This window comes from Ictalurus furcatus, chromosome 5 (assembly GCF_023375685.1).
Source record: "Ictalurus furcatus strain D&B chromosome 5, Billie_1.0, whole genome shotgun sequence".
Lineage (NCBI taxonomy): Eukaryota > Metazoa > Chordata > Actinopteri > Siluriformes > Ictaluridae > Ictalurus > Ictalurus furcatus.
The window spans coordinates 16,447,395-16,464,654 of record NC_071259.1 but is presented as its reverse complement, the minus strand read 5'-3'; the positions used below and the strand labels follow the sequence as shown (position 1 = coordinate 16,464,654).

The following is a 17,260-nucleotide window of genomic DNA, read 5'->3' as shown; positions in this document are numbered from 1 at the left end:
TACTTAATGGTACTTCTATATCAACTGTTTTATGTTTTATAGATCTTTTTGCCAGTACATCCACAATTTCATTCCCTTCTATCCCTACATGTGCAGGAACCCAGAAGAAGGAAACACTCAGCCCCTTAGCATGAAGTATGAAAAGCAGATAAAGTATTTGGTAGACGATGTCTTGTCTGCATGATGTTTTCCCAGACTGTATGCTTGATAGTGCTGATAGACTGTGAGAAGCTATAGTGACATCTTGGCTCTGATGATTTTTTTCCAACTACTGCAGTGCCAATAGGACTCCTAATAATTCTACAGTGTACACTGATAAATAATCGGTCGCCCTTTTTTTGACTGCTACTTCATACCGAGGAATGAAAAAGGCCACACCAGTGCGGCCAGTCTCAGGTTGTTTTGACCCATCTGTATATATGAGTAATTTATCCTGATATTGGTCCATATAGTTTTGAATTATTATCTCTTGTGGTGCTATTTTCGAATTCTCTTTTAATATTTGTTGTAATCCTGTATCTACAGATGGTTTTATGAATCTCCAGGGTGGTACAATTGGTATTGCCACAATGGGGCTTACTTATAGCTGACTGAGACCTGCATTTTGTGCCTTTACATTTCCTAACCATCCGAAGCTATTAAAGTCAGTCCTATAAAACTTTGAGCATTCTTGTAAGATGGTTTTCGTGGGGTGCACTCTGTTATGCCCTTGTAGATTTACCCAATATGCCAGCATGATCTTAACCCTCCTGATACACAACGGCATCTCTCCTGTCAACACCTGTAATGCAGTCACTGGTGATGATTTAAATGCTCTAGTACATATCTGAAGTGCTTGCGCCTGTTCCACATCAAGCTTTTTAAGATTTGATTGTGATGCCGACATATATGCTAGGCAGCCATACTCAAAGGCGGCCCTCATAAGAGCCTGATATATATTTATGAGCGATACCCTACTTGCTCCCCAGTCTCGCCCTGAAAGACATCTCAGAACATTACTAATCTTTTTACATTTGTTTTTAATTTTATCAATATGCAGACCCCAGGTCAGCTTCTCATCAAAAAAACATTCCTAAAAATCTCACAGCCTTGACCTGTTCAAGATCTAGCCCATATAATTGAAGTGGTACTGTTTTATGACGTTTAGAGAAACATATGCCTTGTGATTTTGAAATTGATAGTTTAAATCCCCATTCATTTGCCCACTGATCTTCTTTCCCTATTGCATGTTGCATTTTCTTTCTTAAATATTCTATATTCCGACCCCTAATCCAGAGTGCCCCATCATCCGCATAAAGTGACTTTCCTATATTTCCTCCGACCTGATCAAATATGTCATTAATCATAATATTAAACAGTATTGGGCTACATACACTGCCTTGTGGGGTACCATTTTCCACTGCATACCTATTTGAGTACTCTGCACCTACTCTAACTTCTATTGCTCTTCTGTTCAGGAAGTCTAATACCCAATTATACATCTTACCATTTATTCCTAATTTGTCAAGTTTAATTAGAAGTCCATCCTTCCAAAGCATATCATACGCTTTTTCAACATCAAAAAATACAGCAATTACACTTTCTTTGTTAGTTTGAGCTTTCCTAATTTCTGACTCTAGGCATAATATAGAATTTATTGTCCCCCTCCCTTTACGAAATCCTGACTGATACGGTGAAAGAAGCCCTTTACTTTCTATATAGTGATCTAGTCTATCTGTTACCATCCTCTCCATAGTTTTGCCTAACTGTGATGTTAATGCTATGAGTCTATAGCTTGCTGGATCTGAGGTTTCTTTTCCAGGTTTGAGTATTGGAACTATAACTGCCTGTTTACATGTTAGTGGGATTTTTCCTGTATTCCATACCATATTGAGCAGTCTTAATACTATATCAAGTGTGGTGTCTCTCATGTGATCTAACATGCTATAGCATATACCATCTTTCCCTGGTGTCGTTTGCCGTGCATTTGATGTGGCCCTTTTTAATTCAAATAGAGTAAATGGTAAGTCCAACTCTCCCCCTGATGTAGTCCTTCTTTCCATTATCCTGGGTTTTGGGCAAGTGTCTGATCTCTACACTGCTTAGCTGTTGATGATAGGTTTTCAGTACTATGGATCTTCACAAAAGTTTTTACCAAAAGTTGTATGTATCTTGTAGTATGTATCTTGTGCACTTTTATAGTTAATCAAAGTTACCAGTGTATGGTGAGCTATGAGTTGCCTAAAAATTTATTTCTCTTTTGAATTACTATACTATAGCTCTCATTCCACCATGGCACTCGGCTAGCGAATCAAAGCAATAAAGCACTTTTCACGGAAGTGCGTCAAAATAAGTATCCAAGGCCAGTAAGATTCTAAATAAGTTATTTTTAACGTCGTTTAGTTTTGTTACAAGAGATGTGGAAAACCATAAATAATTCTTAACATTTTTGGATCCATTTCGGGTTTTAAGTATAGACCGTTGCAGGTCAGAGACGTTTAGCTGTCACTCTGATTCTATTGGATGTTACTGTAAGCTCCGCCCACTCGCTCACAAACGAATTTGGCGCCAGAGTTTCAACACTGCGGAAGTTTTAATTGAAGTTGATATTATTGCTGGGGAAGTGTTGAAAAGTTTATGCCGGTTATTTAAGATGTTTGTAACAGACATTAGAAAAGAGTTTTATGATGTTGTGGTCAATCAGGTGAGTGCACTGTGTGTTTTAGTGAAAAGCTAGCAGATGGTGTCGGGTCAGAGGGTTAGCTCACTGAGAGATATCTGTTAGCATCTTTATTATTTACCGAAGCACCTTAGTAACAGTCTGCCCAAGCGCGTGGACTTGTTTATTTATATAGTTTGTTGATTCGGTTCGCGCTTATTACGCTCTCTTTATTTTGTAGAGAGTGGCTCTGCTCGTGTCCTCGGACATCGACGCGCTGTGTGCGTGTAAAATCCTACAGGTCTGTTGTTTTTGCCGCAGTTTAACTACGTGGTGTGTAAAGCTTGCGTCTTAACGCTCCTGTATTTTATTAACCTCTGCTCTTTCTGTTCAGGCTTTGTTCCACTGTGATCAGGTGCAGTATACACTGGTTCCTGTGACAGGATGGCAGGACCTCGGTACAGCTTTTCTAGAACATAAGGAACAGGTAATGTTAACATGTAGGAGTTTTTACTCTGTTATATTCTGAACTGGTTATCTTCTCCTAGCTATTTGATGAGTTGTATAGTGACCAAAAGTATAGGTAAAGCCATGTGCGTGTTTCACTGATTCTCTTTTTAAACTTACAGTACCGATATTTTGTCCTGATTAATTGTGGGGCAAATGTGGACCTGTTGGAGACTCTCCAGCCTGAAGAAGATTCGGTGTTCTTCATCTGTGATGCCCACAGGCCTGTTGATGTGGTGAACGTTTACAACGACACACAGGTAGGACTGCATCCCCACTTCAGTACAGGGTTTGTACAGATGAGGAAGATGGAAGTCTTGCTATCTAAAGTTGTTATAAAGTATAACATGTGCTTAATCGTAAACAAACTGGAAAGTGCTTTGGTTTTACACTCATGTGGGAAAATAAGTACACTCCATGGAAATTGGCTTTTTTTGACATATTTGGACAAGCAAATATTTGAACATCTTTAAAACAGTGCCTATTAATAAAGTTGATATACTTGAACAAAACCACAAGGAAAATTAGCTAATTCGATCATTTATTCAACAGAAATATCAATAGATGTGATATTATTCTGTGGAAAAAGTAAGTACACTCTTGGTCTCAGAAGCTAGTATTGCCCCCTTTAGCAGAAATAACTTCTTGTAGCTGTTTTGCACAATTCTCCACCAGTCTCTGACATCAGCTTGCTGGAATTTTTGACCACTCTTCCATGCAATATTCTTTCAGTTGCAAGATGTTTAAGGGTTTTCTTGCACGTACTGCCTGTTTCAAATCCCCCCACAACATTTCAATGGGATTCAAATCCGGTCTTTGGCTAGGCCATTCCATAAACTTCCATTTCTTCTTTTTGAGCCATTCCTTGATGGATTTGTTAGTGTGCTTAGGATCATTATCCTGTTGAAAGGTCCACTTTTGGTTCAACTTTTGGACAGATGGCCTCACATTATCTTCAAGCACTCTTTGATATGATGCAGAATTCATAGTTGAATCAATGAATGCAAGCTGTCCAGTCCCTGAGGCAGCGAAGCAACTCCAAACCTTAACATTTCCACCGCTGTGTTTCATAGTTGGTATCTCCTAATAAACTGTCTTTTCTCAGTACCAAACCTGTCTGCTGTTACTGTGGCCAAACAACTCTATATTTGATTCGTCTGACCAGAGCACATTATTCCACAAGGCTTGGTCTTTGCCTTTATGCTCATTAGCAAACTGAAGTCTTACAAAGGCTTTTTCCTGGCATGCCTCCCATGCAAGTCAAATTTGTGCAATCTTTTTCTTGTAGAAGCATGCACTTTAACACCAGCAGTTGCAAGACTTACTAGCAGATCTTGTGATGAAATTTTGGGGTTCTTGGAGACTTCTTTTTGCATCAGACCATCTGCTCTTGGGCTGAATTTGCTGGGATGGCCAGTCCTGGATAAATTGACAGTGGTTTGAAATCCGCGCCACTTGTAGATGATTTTCCTTACAGTGGAATGATGTATTTCAGATCATTTGGAGATCTTTTTAAATTCCTTGCCAGACTCATATGCATCCACAACCTTTTTTTTATCCTTACAGAACTCTTTAGATCTTGGCATGATGACACCACACACCTCAATAACAAAGGGAACACCAGACACTAGATATGAGAGGGGTATAAATAAGACTGGTTCCATTTGCACTCCCTAAGCAGCTTCTGATCACTGGTACCCAATCTTGAACACTTGATTCTAATTTTATGGATTTGAAGGTGTGATAAATGTAGGGGTGTACTTACTTTTTTCATGTGACTGATCTGTTTTGTTCATTTAAATTGTGAAAATTACTACAAAATGTCAATTTTGTGTCATTTGATAGTGTATCACCTTTATTAGTAGGCATTGTTTCAAAGAGGGTCAAATGTTTGCTTGTTCCAATGTCAAAAAAGCCAACAATTTCCATGGGGTGTACTTATTTTTTCACATGAATGTATATATTGAGTGAACTAATGACATTCAATCGAAAACCTTTTATTTATGCATTTCATATATTCACACCTACTTAAAATGATCTTGTCATTTGTCTTAAAATGACATCATTATGCTTGACTGGCTAAAAAATTAAATTAGAGTGAATTCGGAACCACAGCAGACGTTATGATAGTTCTGTAAGAAGAAAAACTTTTTAGATTTTTATCATTTTCAATCTGTGCCAAATAAGCACACAAGTGTTTTGACAGCTAGCATGATGGTTTTTTAGCCATAATTTGTTTATGCCAAATGTTTGTGTGGATGTGTAAAAAAGGAAAAAAAACAAAAACTGCTGTTTCAGATCAAACTGCTAATTAAACAAGATGATGACCTTGGTGTGCCCTCCTATGATGACATTTTCCGTGATGATGAGGATGAAGACAGCGATGGAGGGGATTCTGGGAATGAGAGTGATGGTGGCTCAGAGCCATCTGGAAAACGGCGGCGTTTTGATGAGGTAGGATTTCTCCTTTCCCTTCTAACACCTGGGGAAAATCATGTCATTGTTTGTTTTTGATTTGGACTGATGTATTAACATTTCTCAGGGAGCGTTGGAGAGGAGAATCGAGAGGCAGCGAGCGAGGAGAGAGTGGGAGGCTCGAAGGTCAGTCATACTGAGTAAAGAATTTCTAGTTTCATCAGTGCTTTTAGCACGCTCAAGTCAATATGCTTAGAATGTAAATACCCATGTGTGTTCAGGAGGGATATCCTGTTCGACTATGAGCAGTACGAGTACCATGGCACTTCAGTAAGTATCGGGTTCTGTGTAATGTGGTTTTGTTATTCATGTTATCTGACTATTATAAGTGATTTATTATTGATTGGGTTTAGTGCAGCATCCTGTATCACTGTTTTGTTTTGTACAGGCTGCAATGGTTATTTTTGAGCTGGCCTGGGTTATGACCAAAGACACCAGAGACATGTTGTGGTAGGATTGATTTTTTGTTGTTGTTTTTAAACAAATATAATACATGTACATAAATACACACCATTATTCTAGTTACATACATTTTCGTTTTGCTTGACAGGTGGAGCATCATTGGACTGACTGATCAGTGGGTCCATGAAAAAATCACACAGTAAGTATATCTGTTTGACTTTTAAGCAATGGCCTTTCATAGTGCACAGTCTTCAGTCCATGTAGCATTTCGCAGAGTTTTTTTTTTTTTTAGATTGTTTTGGCCAAAAATGATGATTTTACTGTGGCTTTTTCCAAAATTTGAGAGTGGTGTTTTTTTGTTTTTTTGTGCCAACTTGAATTGACAGAATTGCAATTTCACGAAATTGTTTTGCACGGTCTTTCACATTGACGTTTGTTGGTAAATGAGACCTTTTAGCTGTACTCATGTTTAATGCATGTGAATCAAAGAGAGATGGGGCGCAAGTTGTTTTCAAGAAAAAAAATGCTGACAGGGCATCATTTGGGTACTCCGTGTATATTATTGCTTTTCAAATAGAATGTGCATAAATGAAAAACCCCTTTTATCTAACTGTCAGTGCAGATTAGGGCTGCAACTAACGATTAGTTTTATAATCGATTAGTTGGACGATTATTAAAAAAAAAAAAAAATTTTTAAAATAAAAAAAAAAACTTTCAGTGTGCACGCGAATAACCAAATTGATTAATTTTAAAACATCTCATTTGAATATATTTTGATGCATTTTACAAAAATATATATATAATATTATTTAAACATTTTTAAAACTTTCCTACAGACCCCCTGCAATTACACCACTGACCACTAGGGGTTCGCGGAAACACTGCACTAGCGTACGCAGTGCATAGTGGAAGTGTATAGTACGTCATTTGGGACACAACTTTAGTATTTACTTTCCGAAGCGTGTTTTCGGAACAGAAGTAACGTAATGAGTAAATGTACCGTGCGCAGACCAACTAATCAATATTGAGATTTGTTGACAACGATTTTCATAATCGATTATTGTCGATTTTATTGATTAGTTGTTGCAGCTCTAGTGCAGATCAGTGTTTCCAACTTGGCAACTTTTCAGGCCCCTTTAGCGACTTTTTTTTGCAAAAAAAAAAAGCGCCTAGCGACAAATCTAGCAACTTATCGGAAAAACCTTAACTACTTTCCAAATGTCTCCAGTACTGTCCTGTAAGCCGAGGTCTTGCTTTCCTGCTGCACTCACACCTCTCTCTGCGTCTGCTCTGTTCAGTGAGGAGCTGAGAGCCAGAGATTTAACAATGTCTTGGATCACTAGATAACCTTAGTCCCAATTTACATCATTCATATGCGGATGTTTTTAGAATGCAAGACGAATGTAATGCAACATGTTTTACATGTAAAATAGTACATGTTATTACAGCCTAGTTCTCTTGTTCAAAGTAGTTATAGTGTTCAGAAACATTTTTGATCATTCATGTTCCATACCGGTCCGTTATTTTTTTTTTTAATGACTTTTATAAAACTATATAAGTTATGAAAAGTAATTTAAAAAAGTACAAAACACAAGTTAAAAAATATCTATCTATCAAAAACAGATTATAGATTAAGTTATATATAGATAGATTTTATATAGAATAGATAATCATTATACCTGGTCTCCTCCAATATGGGGGGGGCATGCCACGTGATCGGGGAGGCTTTTAAGGGGGGGTGGCTTTAGTTACAAAAGGTTGAGAATCTCTGACTTAACTGATGATGATAAAATCTAACTCTACAATCTACTGCCTCTTTCAGTATCAAGTATGTAACCGACATCGCTACTCTGCAGAGGCACGTGTCCCGCCATAACCATCGCAACGAGGATGAAAAGAACTCCGTCTCTATCGACTGCATGAGGATCACTTTTGAATACGAGTATCCTGCCGAAACTGTGTTTTTAGAAAAGAAAAGAAGTACCGAATGCTCATTTTGTTAGTGTGAACAATCCCTTAACCTAGTCTGTTAGCTTGAGATTGGCTTTGTACCAGCACTGGTCACTGTATGAGAGCATCTGCAACTCCTGCTACACCTCCTGCAGTTTTAAACTCTGGTCTATAAATGGGCAAAAAAAACTGCAGGAGTTCCTGGCAGACATGGGGTGAGTCTCTATTTCCATTATCTTCCATTTCTATATTACATAGAATACAGAGGAGGACTAATCAGTATGTTTAAACGTAATGTTTCACAGTATTGTGACACACCTCAGTACTGTAACTGAGTCCGTCAAATGTCTTCAATACGATTTTGACAAGTCTTAAAAATGGTTTGGGTTATGAAGTCAACGTTACTTTTGTAAAGTTCTAAACTTCAGTCTCGCTTTTAAATGTGTTTTTGAGAAATATTTCATTGATCACGCTGTTACAAAAAAGGAACCAATAACCACTCATGCAAACTGTGCAGCCCGGTCAGAATTTATCGGAGCGACCCCAGTGTGTGGGCTAACCAAGGTTAGCGATTTTCCTTCATACTTTGTTTGCCAGTAAGGATGTGAAATAGGTCTTAAACTGCATTCATAATGGTCTTAAAAAGTCTTAAATTTTAACTTGTTGAAACCTGCAGAAGCCCTGGTAACTGTAATGCACTCTAATCGTTGTGAATCTCAACCCGTGCAGCACTACACACATCAGCTGAGGCATGATTTGGCTGATGGTAGAATGGTTTTATTAGGTGGATTAATTGGCACTTGCAGACAAAAGATTTTAAGAAACAGGAACATGTAGATATGTGAAAACGCTAAGTAAACCGAGCAAAATAAATTGGGGCCGTCATACAACTCTCCTGCTGTAAGGAAGTCATCTCCTGGTTAAAAATTTGAGAGAACATAATGATGTTAGTCAGACTCGAATACTTTTTTTTTTTTTTTTTTTTTTGTTCAAACAAATCTGATGACAGAACTTCTGGCCAGTGACTTGCTAGCTTTTTTGTCAAACATGATATGAAATGAAGGATGAATCAATGCCTTTGTCATGTACATTACAGTACAGCAAAATAATTTTCTTTGCCTATCCCAGTTTTTTGGGAAGCTGGGGTCAGACGTGATCAGGCTGGAGCAGAGAGGATTAAGGGCCTTGCTAAAGGGCCACTTAAAGGGTAGCTTGGTGGTGCTGGGGCTTGAACTCCAACCTTCTGATCAGTAACCCAGAGCCTTTAAGCACAGCACCACTACTGATATACTACATTAGAAGTAATAGGATAATGAAACAGTTTTTTTCCCTGTGTTAATTGTGTTGGCTACCACTTGATAGTCTAGGCAGTTCTGCGCAAGCAAAACATGGGACACAGCAAAAGGTGCTGCAGCTTTTACTTGCTCAGTGGGCTAGCTAATGAAATTGTGGCTTGTGCACTAATGTTGTTTTTGGTTGTTATAATCTGAACAATTTATTTTAATTGGATTTAAACTATTGCTGCAATTCTGATTTATCATATATCTTTTTTTTTATAATATGCTTCAATAAAACAGGAGTTGTTTGTGGTACTGAGCAGTTTCCCTACTGTGGATAATCCTGGTTCACCTAGTCCTCTTTTTAAACCAGTTTCTCTCCATGTCACCTTAGCCTCCCACTCAAACAGGTGCGACAGAAGTTTAACTCCATGGACATGTCAATCAAGGAGAACCTGCGAGAGGTCATTGAGGAATCCTCCAACAAATTTGGGTAAGACGATTATGTTCAGTAACTGCTTCAGACTGTTCCAAAATGATTCCCAAACCTTTCCCTGGCTCATATGGAACATTTTCTATGTGTGTATAAGAATGAAGGACATCCGTGTACAGACATTTGGCGCGCACTTTGGTTTCAAGAATCATTTCTTGGCAAGTGATGTGGTGCATGCTGCTGCAGCCCTGCTGGAGAATGTGGAGAAGGAAGAAACTGCTACAGACAACTTTATCAAAGCTCTGGATTGCCTCTCAAGGTGGGCTCAAACACAACAGCATGCGTATAGTAGTTTATTAGACCAGTCTAATTTTTTTTTTGTGTGTGTGTAGGAGTAACATAGAAAGGATGCACTTGGGGATTGATCTTGCTAAGAAAAAGCTGAAGGCTATTCAGCAGACAGTTGCCAGCTGCATCTGCACTAATCTCATTCTCTCACAAGGACCCTTTCTCTACTGCCATTTACTGGAGGTAGGAATAAGTACATGTTTTCATTTTCATTCTCTTGGTAAATACTTTAGGAAAGTTTAAACTTGGATGTGTCATTTCAACTTTCTGTATATGTTTTTGAAAGTTCATGGCTGATTTTATGAAGTGTTGTGATTGCTTTGATGTAATTCTGTTTTTTTTTATGACATTTTAGGGAACCCCAGATGTAAAGCTCTTTTCCAAGCCTATGGCCCTGACTCTGCTCTGTAAATACCTGCTCAAGGCCTTTGTCTGCTCTGTAAGCACTACACATGACTGATGCATAGTTAAATACGAAATTCATTTCTCACTCACAGTTCAGCACAGGCACATAGGACCTCATTTATCAAGCTGAATATGAACGTGTGGTTTTTTTGTTTTGTTTTGTTTTTTTTTTGTTGTTGTTTTTTGAGCAAATCGTTCATATGAGCATTTGGTATTCATAAAAATCATGTAATTTCGGAAAACGTCTTATCCTATTCATGCTCCCGAGTGTGTGTAAATAAGAAGACTATCAGATTCTGCTAATACGTATGTTATATAGCTATGTGTTCTTGAATTATTTTGAATGACGTATTTACTGAATTCTAAGCACATGGGAGCCTATATCCTGAGCAAAATAACCACTATTTAGTACAAAATTTGAATCCTATTGATTTGAACTATGACAGCAGTGTGCCCTTACAAAGTTAAAAAGTAGCCATCACCACTGGAAAGTAGCCATATTAACATTAAATAGCCAGTCATGGCAGTTAGGGCTGGGGAAATATTATGATATGTAGATTATGGTTGCAACAACTAACTGACAAAATCGTTGTGTGACAGATTATCTGATAAATGACAGTAACATTTTTAACTCGTTAGAAATTTGTAGTAGTATTAGTTGATTGCCAAAATATTTATTTTAAAATATTTCATTTACTTTTTTTTTTTTAAGTAACTAAACTAATTGATTGATCTTTTTTAAAAAATTATTATTAATCAGTTATCAAAATTCAGTTGCAGCCCTCGTATTCTAATATGATAAATTATCATTGAGCTCAGCTTTCAGGGTTTTTTAAATTCAGCATTGAAATATTTCAATTAACTAATACTACTTTTCAATTAACTAATTCTACTGTTTATAAAATTTATTTTATTTGTTTAATCATTGTTTAGTAATTGGAAATTTATTATTTAGTACGTAATATTAAATATTTCTGTAGCCAGACTGCATACATTTCTTCTGGACTACATTCCATGTTCCTGCCGAGTGCCTCGAAAACAAGATTAGATTAAAACAATTGCTTTTGGTGGGAAAAAAAAAAAAAAAATAATCTAATGAGCACCGTGACATACAGTATCACAGGAATTTTGGTTGCTTGAAGTGTCTGCCTGATGAATCTTAAATATTTCTCACAAGCATTTATTTAGAAAGGTTCTATCTCATTGGCCAAATATGGAATATATTAATGCATATTTAATTCTTACTGATTAATAAAAAGCACTTTATTTCCATCTGTTTGTGTTAGACTCGGAATAAGCGCTGCAAGCTGTTGCCACTCATTATGGCTGCTCCTATGGATGTGGAGAAGGGCACTGTCATAGTCTTAGGCATTCCACCCGAGTCTGAGACCTCTAACAAGAAAAAGTAAGTAGAATAAGGGTTCCCAAAATCATGTGGGGCATCGCTTGATTTACAAATCAGCTTTTTAAATTAATTAATTTTACAAATTAATATTAGAAATAAAACAAAACAAATTTTGTAGTTTGATGTTTCTTGGAGTTGTTTTTAACTCGAGTGTATGTGCACTTTTGGGATTTTATTTGTTTTTTGTTGTCCCCCCCCGCCCCCCCGGTATAGGAGTTCAACAATATAAACTGACAAATTTCCCCCATCCCGTATCATTGTGGCTCCAATCACATCTCATATTCTAGCCTGTTAATGAGTATTAACATTAACTGCTTTTCCTATTCCAGTTAGTATTTGAACTGTAAGAATCTGTCATGTAGCCTTCAAACCTACCAAAATGTCTGTGTTGCAAGCCAGTCTTCTGTATTTTCTAGATTAGAAAATACTTTTGAATGTAACGTCAGAGTTCTGGATTTGAGACCTAGTTCATGACACGGCAGAAATCAGTTTTGAAAGTTTGAAAGAAACGGAGCTCATTAGCCTGATTAATGTCACTGTTCATAAAATCGTTAAACATTTTACAGTTCAACTTGGAAACCTGATGGACAAGGAGGATTTGGCTCTGAAGTGATGTCTAGTGAATATCGCATTTAATCCTCCAGTTGTAAATAAAATCTGCAGGCGAGCGTGTGAATAATGCTGCTTGCGCTGCCACTGCTTCTACACACACACACACACACACACACACACAGAGTCGTACACCACACCAGCGTGGATGATTTTCCTCTAACAATACACCCGCCGTGTTTTTATTACTTATGTACCATTTGAAGCTAAATGTGAGCAAAGAAAGAGACACGCTCTTTCAAACTAACCTGTCTTTCTGAAAAGCGGTGTCAAGAAAATTCATGCTCACCCTTCCCATTAGACTGGTAAGCAAGTGCAAGGAATATTCCTTTGGTTTTAGTCACTTAGGGTGCGCATGTTCCAGACATAATAATATTCAATGTTACAGCAGACCTAAATTGTAAATCTGGAGTTAATAAATGTAGGATGGTCGAGGCTTCGGGGACACAGAAAATTCAAAATGGCCATATGGAGTCAGATTTTTGGGAACCCCTGAAGTAAAAGCACATATGCATATATTTGGGAAACATTCATATTTGCCGTATAAACAATTGTGGTTTTTTTCTTCTCCCCAGTTTCTTTGGCAGGGCCTTTGAGAAAGCTGCTGAAAGTACAAGCTCCAGGACACTCCACGATCACTTTGACACTTCAAGTACGTATCTGATGTAACCAAAGAAAGGGACTTCCTATTTTAGTGAAGAAGTATACATGTTCCACCGGGTGGCAGACCTACTTCCCATTTAGACTAGTTTTTTGGTAAAGCATTGTAGCTGCACTCAGATTGTAGCAAATGGCAGTAAGCCACAGCTGGGCAATTGAGATCAAATTTTATACAGCAACATCTTTTACATTTTGGGTTGAAGATAATGTCTTATCGGGGAATATGCATATTTATGGAAATATAATCTAAAAATGACTAGTGAAGGATAAACCAGTCGGGGCAGTGCAAAAATATCCTGAATGTTCTGTATAAATCATGCTGCACAAGTAGTGTGTGGATTCGAGAGGCCAGGTTGATTGTGATTATGCCTAATTTACGTTGTACTGATGGTAAATGGTCTGTACTTATATAGCACTTTTTTATTTTATTATTATTATTATTATTATTTTTATAACCTTAGTGGTTCCAAAGCACTTTACACTGGTTCTTATTCACCCATTCACACACCAGTGGTAGCAGAGCAAGGTGCTTACTTGCCATCATGAGCAACTTAGGGTTCAATGTCTTGCCCAAGGACACTTCGGCATGTGGAGTCATGTGGGCCGGGAATCGATCCGCCAACCCTACGATTAGTGGACAACCCGCTCTACCACCTGAGCCACAGACTGATCTGACTGATGTGGTCAAAATAGCGTAATCATACTTTGGCAACACACAGTTACTGGTCAGCCCGTTTACTTTTGCAACAGTAAATGTTTTGCTGCAAGTAGTATTTTTATGCAGATATCAGTCCTGCATTGCTGAACATTGCTGAAGATACCTTATTTATACTAGTACGGGCCTACCACTAGTTTCGAACATTCCCATATTCCCTCAGAGTTGGTCATGCACAGACCATAAGTAACAGACACACTGATACTAGCACTTTGCTACTTTGTTCCATCCCTATATGTCCACATCTTATAAACGGGCACATTCGTGCACATGCGGTCTCATGTGTGTGCACTTTTTTTTTTTTGCAGATTTTCTACACAATGCAAATATGAACTTATTACTTTATTCTCTCCTTTCTTTAGTTATTGAGCTGAAGATGGAAGACAAAGGAAAATTTCTTGATGCCCTCATTACCCTGCTGTCCTAACACCTCCCCGCATGCCTCAAGCCTCCCTCAAACATCACACACCAATAGAACATTGAGAACCACGATATACTTGATATGTCATGTCATCACCTGACTTGGTTTCTTGGTGGACACATTCTGCCTGTGAATTTTACATTGATTGAAAGTAAATATGAGGTTTAACATGTTTCCTGTCCGATTTGTGTGTGCGCACATGTGGAGCTGCCCTCCTGAAGACCTTGACCAGTAGCAGGCACACATTTACTGCAGGGGTTTTAGTAATCTGATACAAGTCGCACATATCTTCTGTGTACTTTTGTGAGATCTTGTATGTGTATTATACTGTACATTCATTTGATTTTGTTGTAGTTTTAATGTTTTTTTGTTTTTAAATGTGAAACTCAATATAAAAATCATGTACTCAATAATAAATGATGTTTTATTAACTTATCAAAAGGATACCGTGTGTGTATCCTTTTTGTATAAAGTATATCATAATCATATGTTGTGTAAAATGTTGGCTCTTTTTTAGGCCACAGTGGGAAATCTGAGACTGTGAGTACAGGGCCTCACTGTTTGCTCTAACAAATGTGAGAGTTAAACTTACTGAGATTCAAAACATGCCGTTCAACACAAGAATAGGCAAAAGAAAGATTATGTGAAATCAAGCAAAATTTAGACTTATTCAGAAGTAAAGGGCTTGTGCTTAACAACAAATTCCCAATAATTAAACTGAAAGGGGTTTTTGTCTTTTTCTTTTTAAGTTTTACTCTGCTATTTTGAATAATTTCACATTAGTGTGCGCAGTAAAAAGGAAATTTGACAATTATCATAACATAGAAATATTGCTAATATGTAATGTAAAACAAAATTGTCTAAAAATAACTTCTTATGCTGGCTGAGACAAACTTCCTCTCCATACGAACAAAACTAAATGGCTTGTCCTGCTGAGAGTTAGAATAAGTTTAAAAAAAAATATATCTGTTGTACATGTACATCCCACTGAATGCATTCTGTATCACAGTGGTGTTTGGATATGGTACAAAGTTTTGTTTTCCATTAAAAATTAATATAAACATGGGTAAAACTTAACATAAAATTACCTCTATATACCAACACTGATGAAAGCACCCATACCCACCCTACTAATGACTGGGTAGAGGTGTGTATTATGGGTTATTAACTTTGACTGAGCCAAATAACTATTTTCATTATTCTACATGTGGGCAGAGTTTGTGGGCCTTTTCTCAACACCAGCATACAAATCTGGTGTGTTTTTATCCAGATCATTTGCCATTCACAAAATTCTCAGCAAATCACCAAATATCAGTATACTACATATACTTGTCCTGTATATATCTGGGAGAATCAAAGCTGGTCTGCAGTCCTCTCACCATCATTCCGACATGGACATCCTGTGTCGCTGCCCAGGAATGAAGTTTCCTCAGGGACACTGTACACACAAGTCCATAAATATAGTATGACACTTTTTTTTTTCTATAGTAGTGTTAGAATTTTCAGTCACTGTTGTTGGAGAACAATTAGTTGTTTATATCTAAGGCACTGACCATCACACTGACTATAGAGAGTGCAGCTGAGTGTGCAGCTACCTTAACTAAGCAACTAGGACCCACTTTCAGTCAAGTAGCCCCCTCAGATCTTCCTTCCCACTCCAGCCTGAGCAAAACGCAGCGGCCTAACACATATGCTGATGTTGTCATGCAACTGAGACGATAACAGCACTCTCAGACATGCCAACAGCAGCCAGGCGAGACACCATAAGAGCTCAGACCTTCCCAGCTCATGGAGAGACTTGCCACAGCTGTAGTAAGCTTAATCATTTTGCTAATGTATGTCACTCTGCCCCAGCCAGATCAGATGGCCACGGCACCCAGTCTGTGACCACAGGTATCCATAATGTGAACTCAGGGGCTGCCTCTCTGCCTTTGCCTATCAGCCTCCCCTCATCCCGTCTGTTACACCTGTCATTCAGCCACTTGATGGAGTCACGTCAGAGCTGCAGCAGCTGCTAGACACTGGCATCATTGAGCCAGTAGACACCTTGCCCTGGGTCTCAAACCTGCTGGTGGTGAAAAAGAAGTCAGGTACTCTGTGAACCAGCTCCATCAGTACACCTATACTCGGCAGTTCACACCAGGCAGTGACAATGTTGTGGCAGATATACTCTCTAACTCCAACTCCACCCCTGCTCCTCATGGGGCTAATGACCAAGGAGAGGAGGACATCATCCAAATACATACCACTCCAGGCCACTGTGTCACTGCAAGAGTGAGGCAAACCTCAGAAGAGGTCCCAGCTCTTTCTCAGCTCTGCAATTTCATCCAGGAAGGCTGGCTAAGTAAGGTCCCAGAGGAGCTGGCTGTGTTCTCCCAAGTCAAACAGGAGCTTTCCTTCTGGAATGTGACCTGCATGGCATGTGGCATGTGCATGGCATTTACACAGTGGTCACTGGTGCCCTGTTTGCATGTATATTGGCTATGGTGCATGAGGGTCACCTGCGTCATTGTGAAGCTCAAGCAGCATTGCTCAAAACCTAGTCTTGTGGTCAGGGATAGACAGGAACACTGAGGCCATGGTTAAGGGCTGCTCCACCTGCCTGGTGATTGGCAGGACAGGCCACCGACAACCGTTGACCTTGCTGTCTCAGCCCTGGGATCATCTGCAACTGGATATCTGCAGTAAGATCCATGAGGTCCCCCACCACCAACACTTATTCCTTCACTAACACAATACACCTCAGGCTGCTACACTATAGGGCCATGCAGCACTCAACCACAGGTGTCTCCCCAGCCTCCCTCATGCTAGGCCAGGAATTCCATCTACCTCTCGACTGGTTCCGCCCTTTCTCCTGGGTGCCTTCCCCTACAGTAAAAGCCTGAGTTAACCACCTCCAGGGGCAGATGAAATAGCACTTTGACCAGTCAAAATATGCCATAGTGCAAAATATTTGCACTAGCCTTTGACTAGTTCAGGATCTGGAGGCTTCACAGACACAACAAAATGGCCTCG

At 38.7% G+C, this 17,260-nt stretch overlaps 1 protein-coding gene across 1 annotated transcript; it reads left to right on the top strand.

Annotated features, from left to right (window-relative positions):
- The first annotated feature begins 1,532 nt into the window (after positions 1 to 1,532).
- cdc45 (CDC45 cell division cycle 45 homolog (S. cerevisiae)) lies at positions 1,533 to 14,759 on the top strand. The gene is made up of 18 exons (XM_053624897.1): positions 1,533 to 2,683; positions 2,880 to 2,939; positions 3,033 to 3,125; positions 3,268 to 3,405; positions 5,444 to 5,599; positions 5,688 to 5,746; positions 5,842 to 5,890; positions 6,009 to 6,070; positions 6,171 to 6,221; positions 7,845 to 7,964; positions 8,056 to 8,187; positions 9,644 to 9,742; positions 9,840 to 10,001; positions 10,075 to 10,213; positions 10,386 to 10,469; positions 11,722 to 11,840; positions 13,025 to 13,101; positions 14,187 to 14,759. The coding sequence occupies exons 1-18, from the start codon at positions 2,633 to 2,635 to the stop codon at positions 14,249 to 14,251; spliced, it is 1,716 nt and encodes a 571-aa protein (XP_053480872.1). The 5' UTR covers positions 1,533 to 2,632; the 3' UTR covers positions 14,252 to 14,759.
- The last annotated feature ends 2,501 nt before the right edge of the window (positions 14,760 to 17,260 follow it).

Bases quoted from the DNA above. Each gene is read 5' to 3' on its own strand.
- cdc45 (XM_053624897.1), top strand. From the start codon at position 2,633: ATGTTTGTAACAGACATTAGAAAAGAGTTTTATGATGTTGTGGTCAAT. The intron at 2,684-2,879 runs GTGAGTGCACTG...TTTATTTTGTAG, and splicing joins ATGATGTTGTGGTCAATCAG to AGAGTGGCTCTGCTCGTGTC. The intron at 13,102-14,186 runs GTACGTATCTGA...TCCTTTCTTTAG, and splicing joins CGATCACTTTGACACTTCAA to TTATTGAGCTGAAGATGGAA.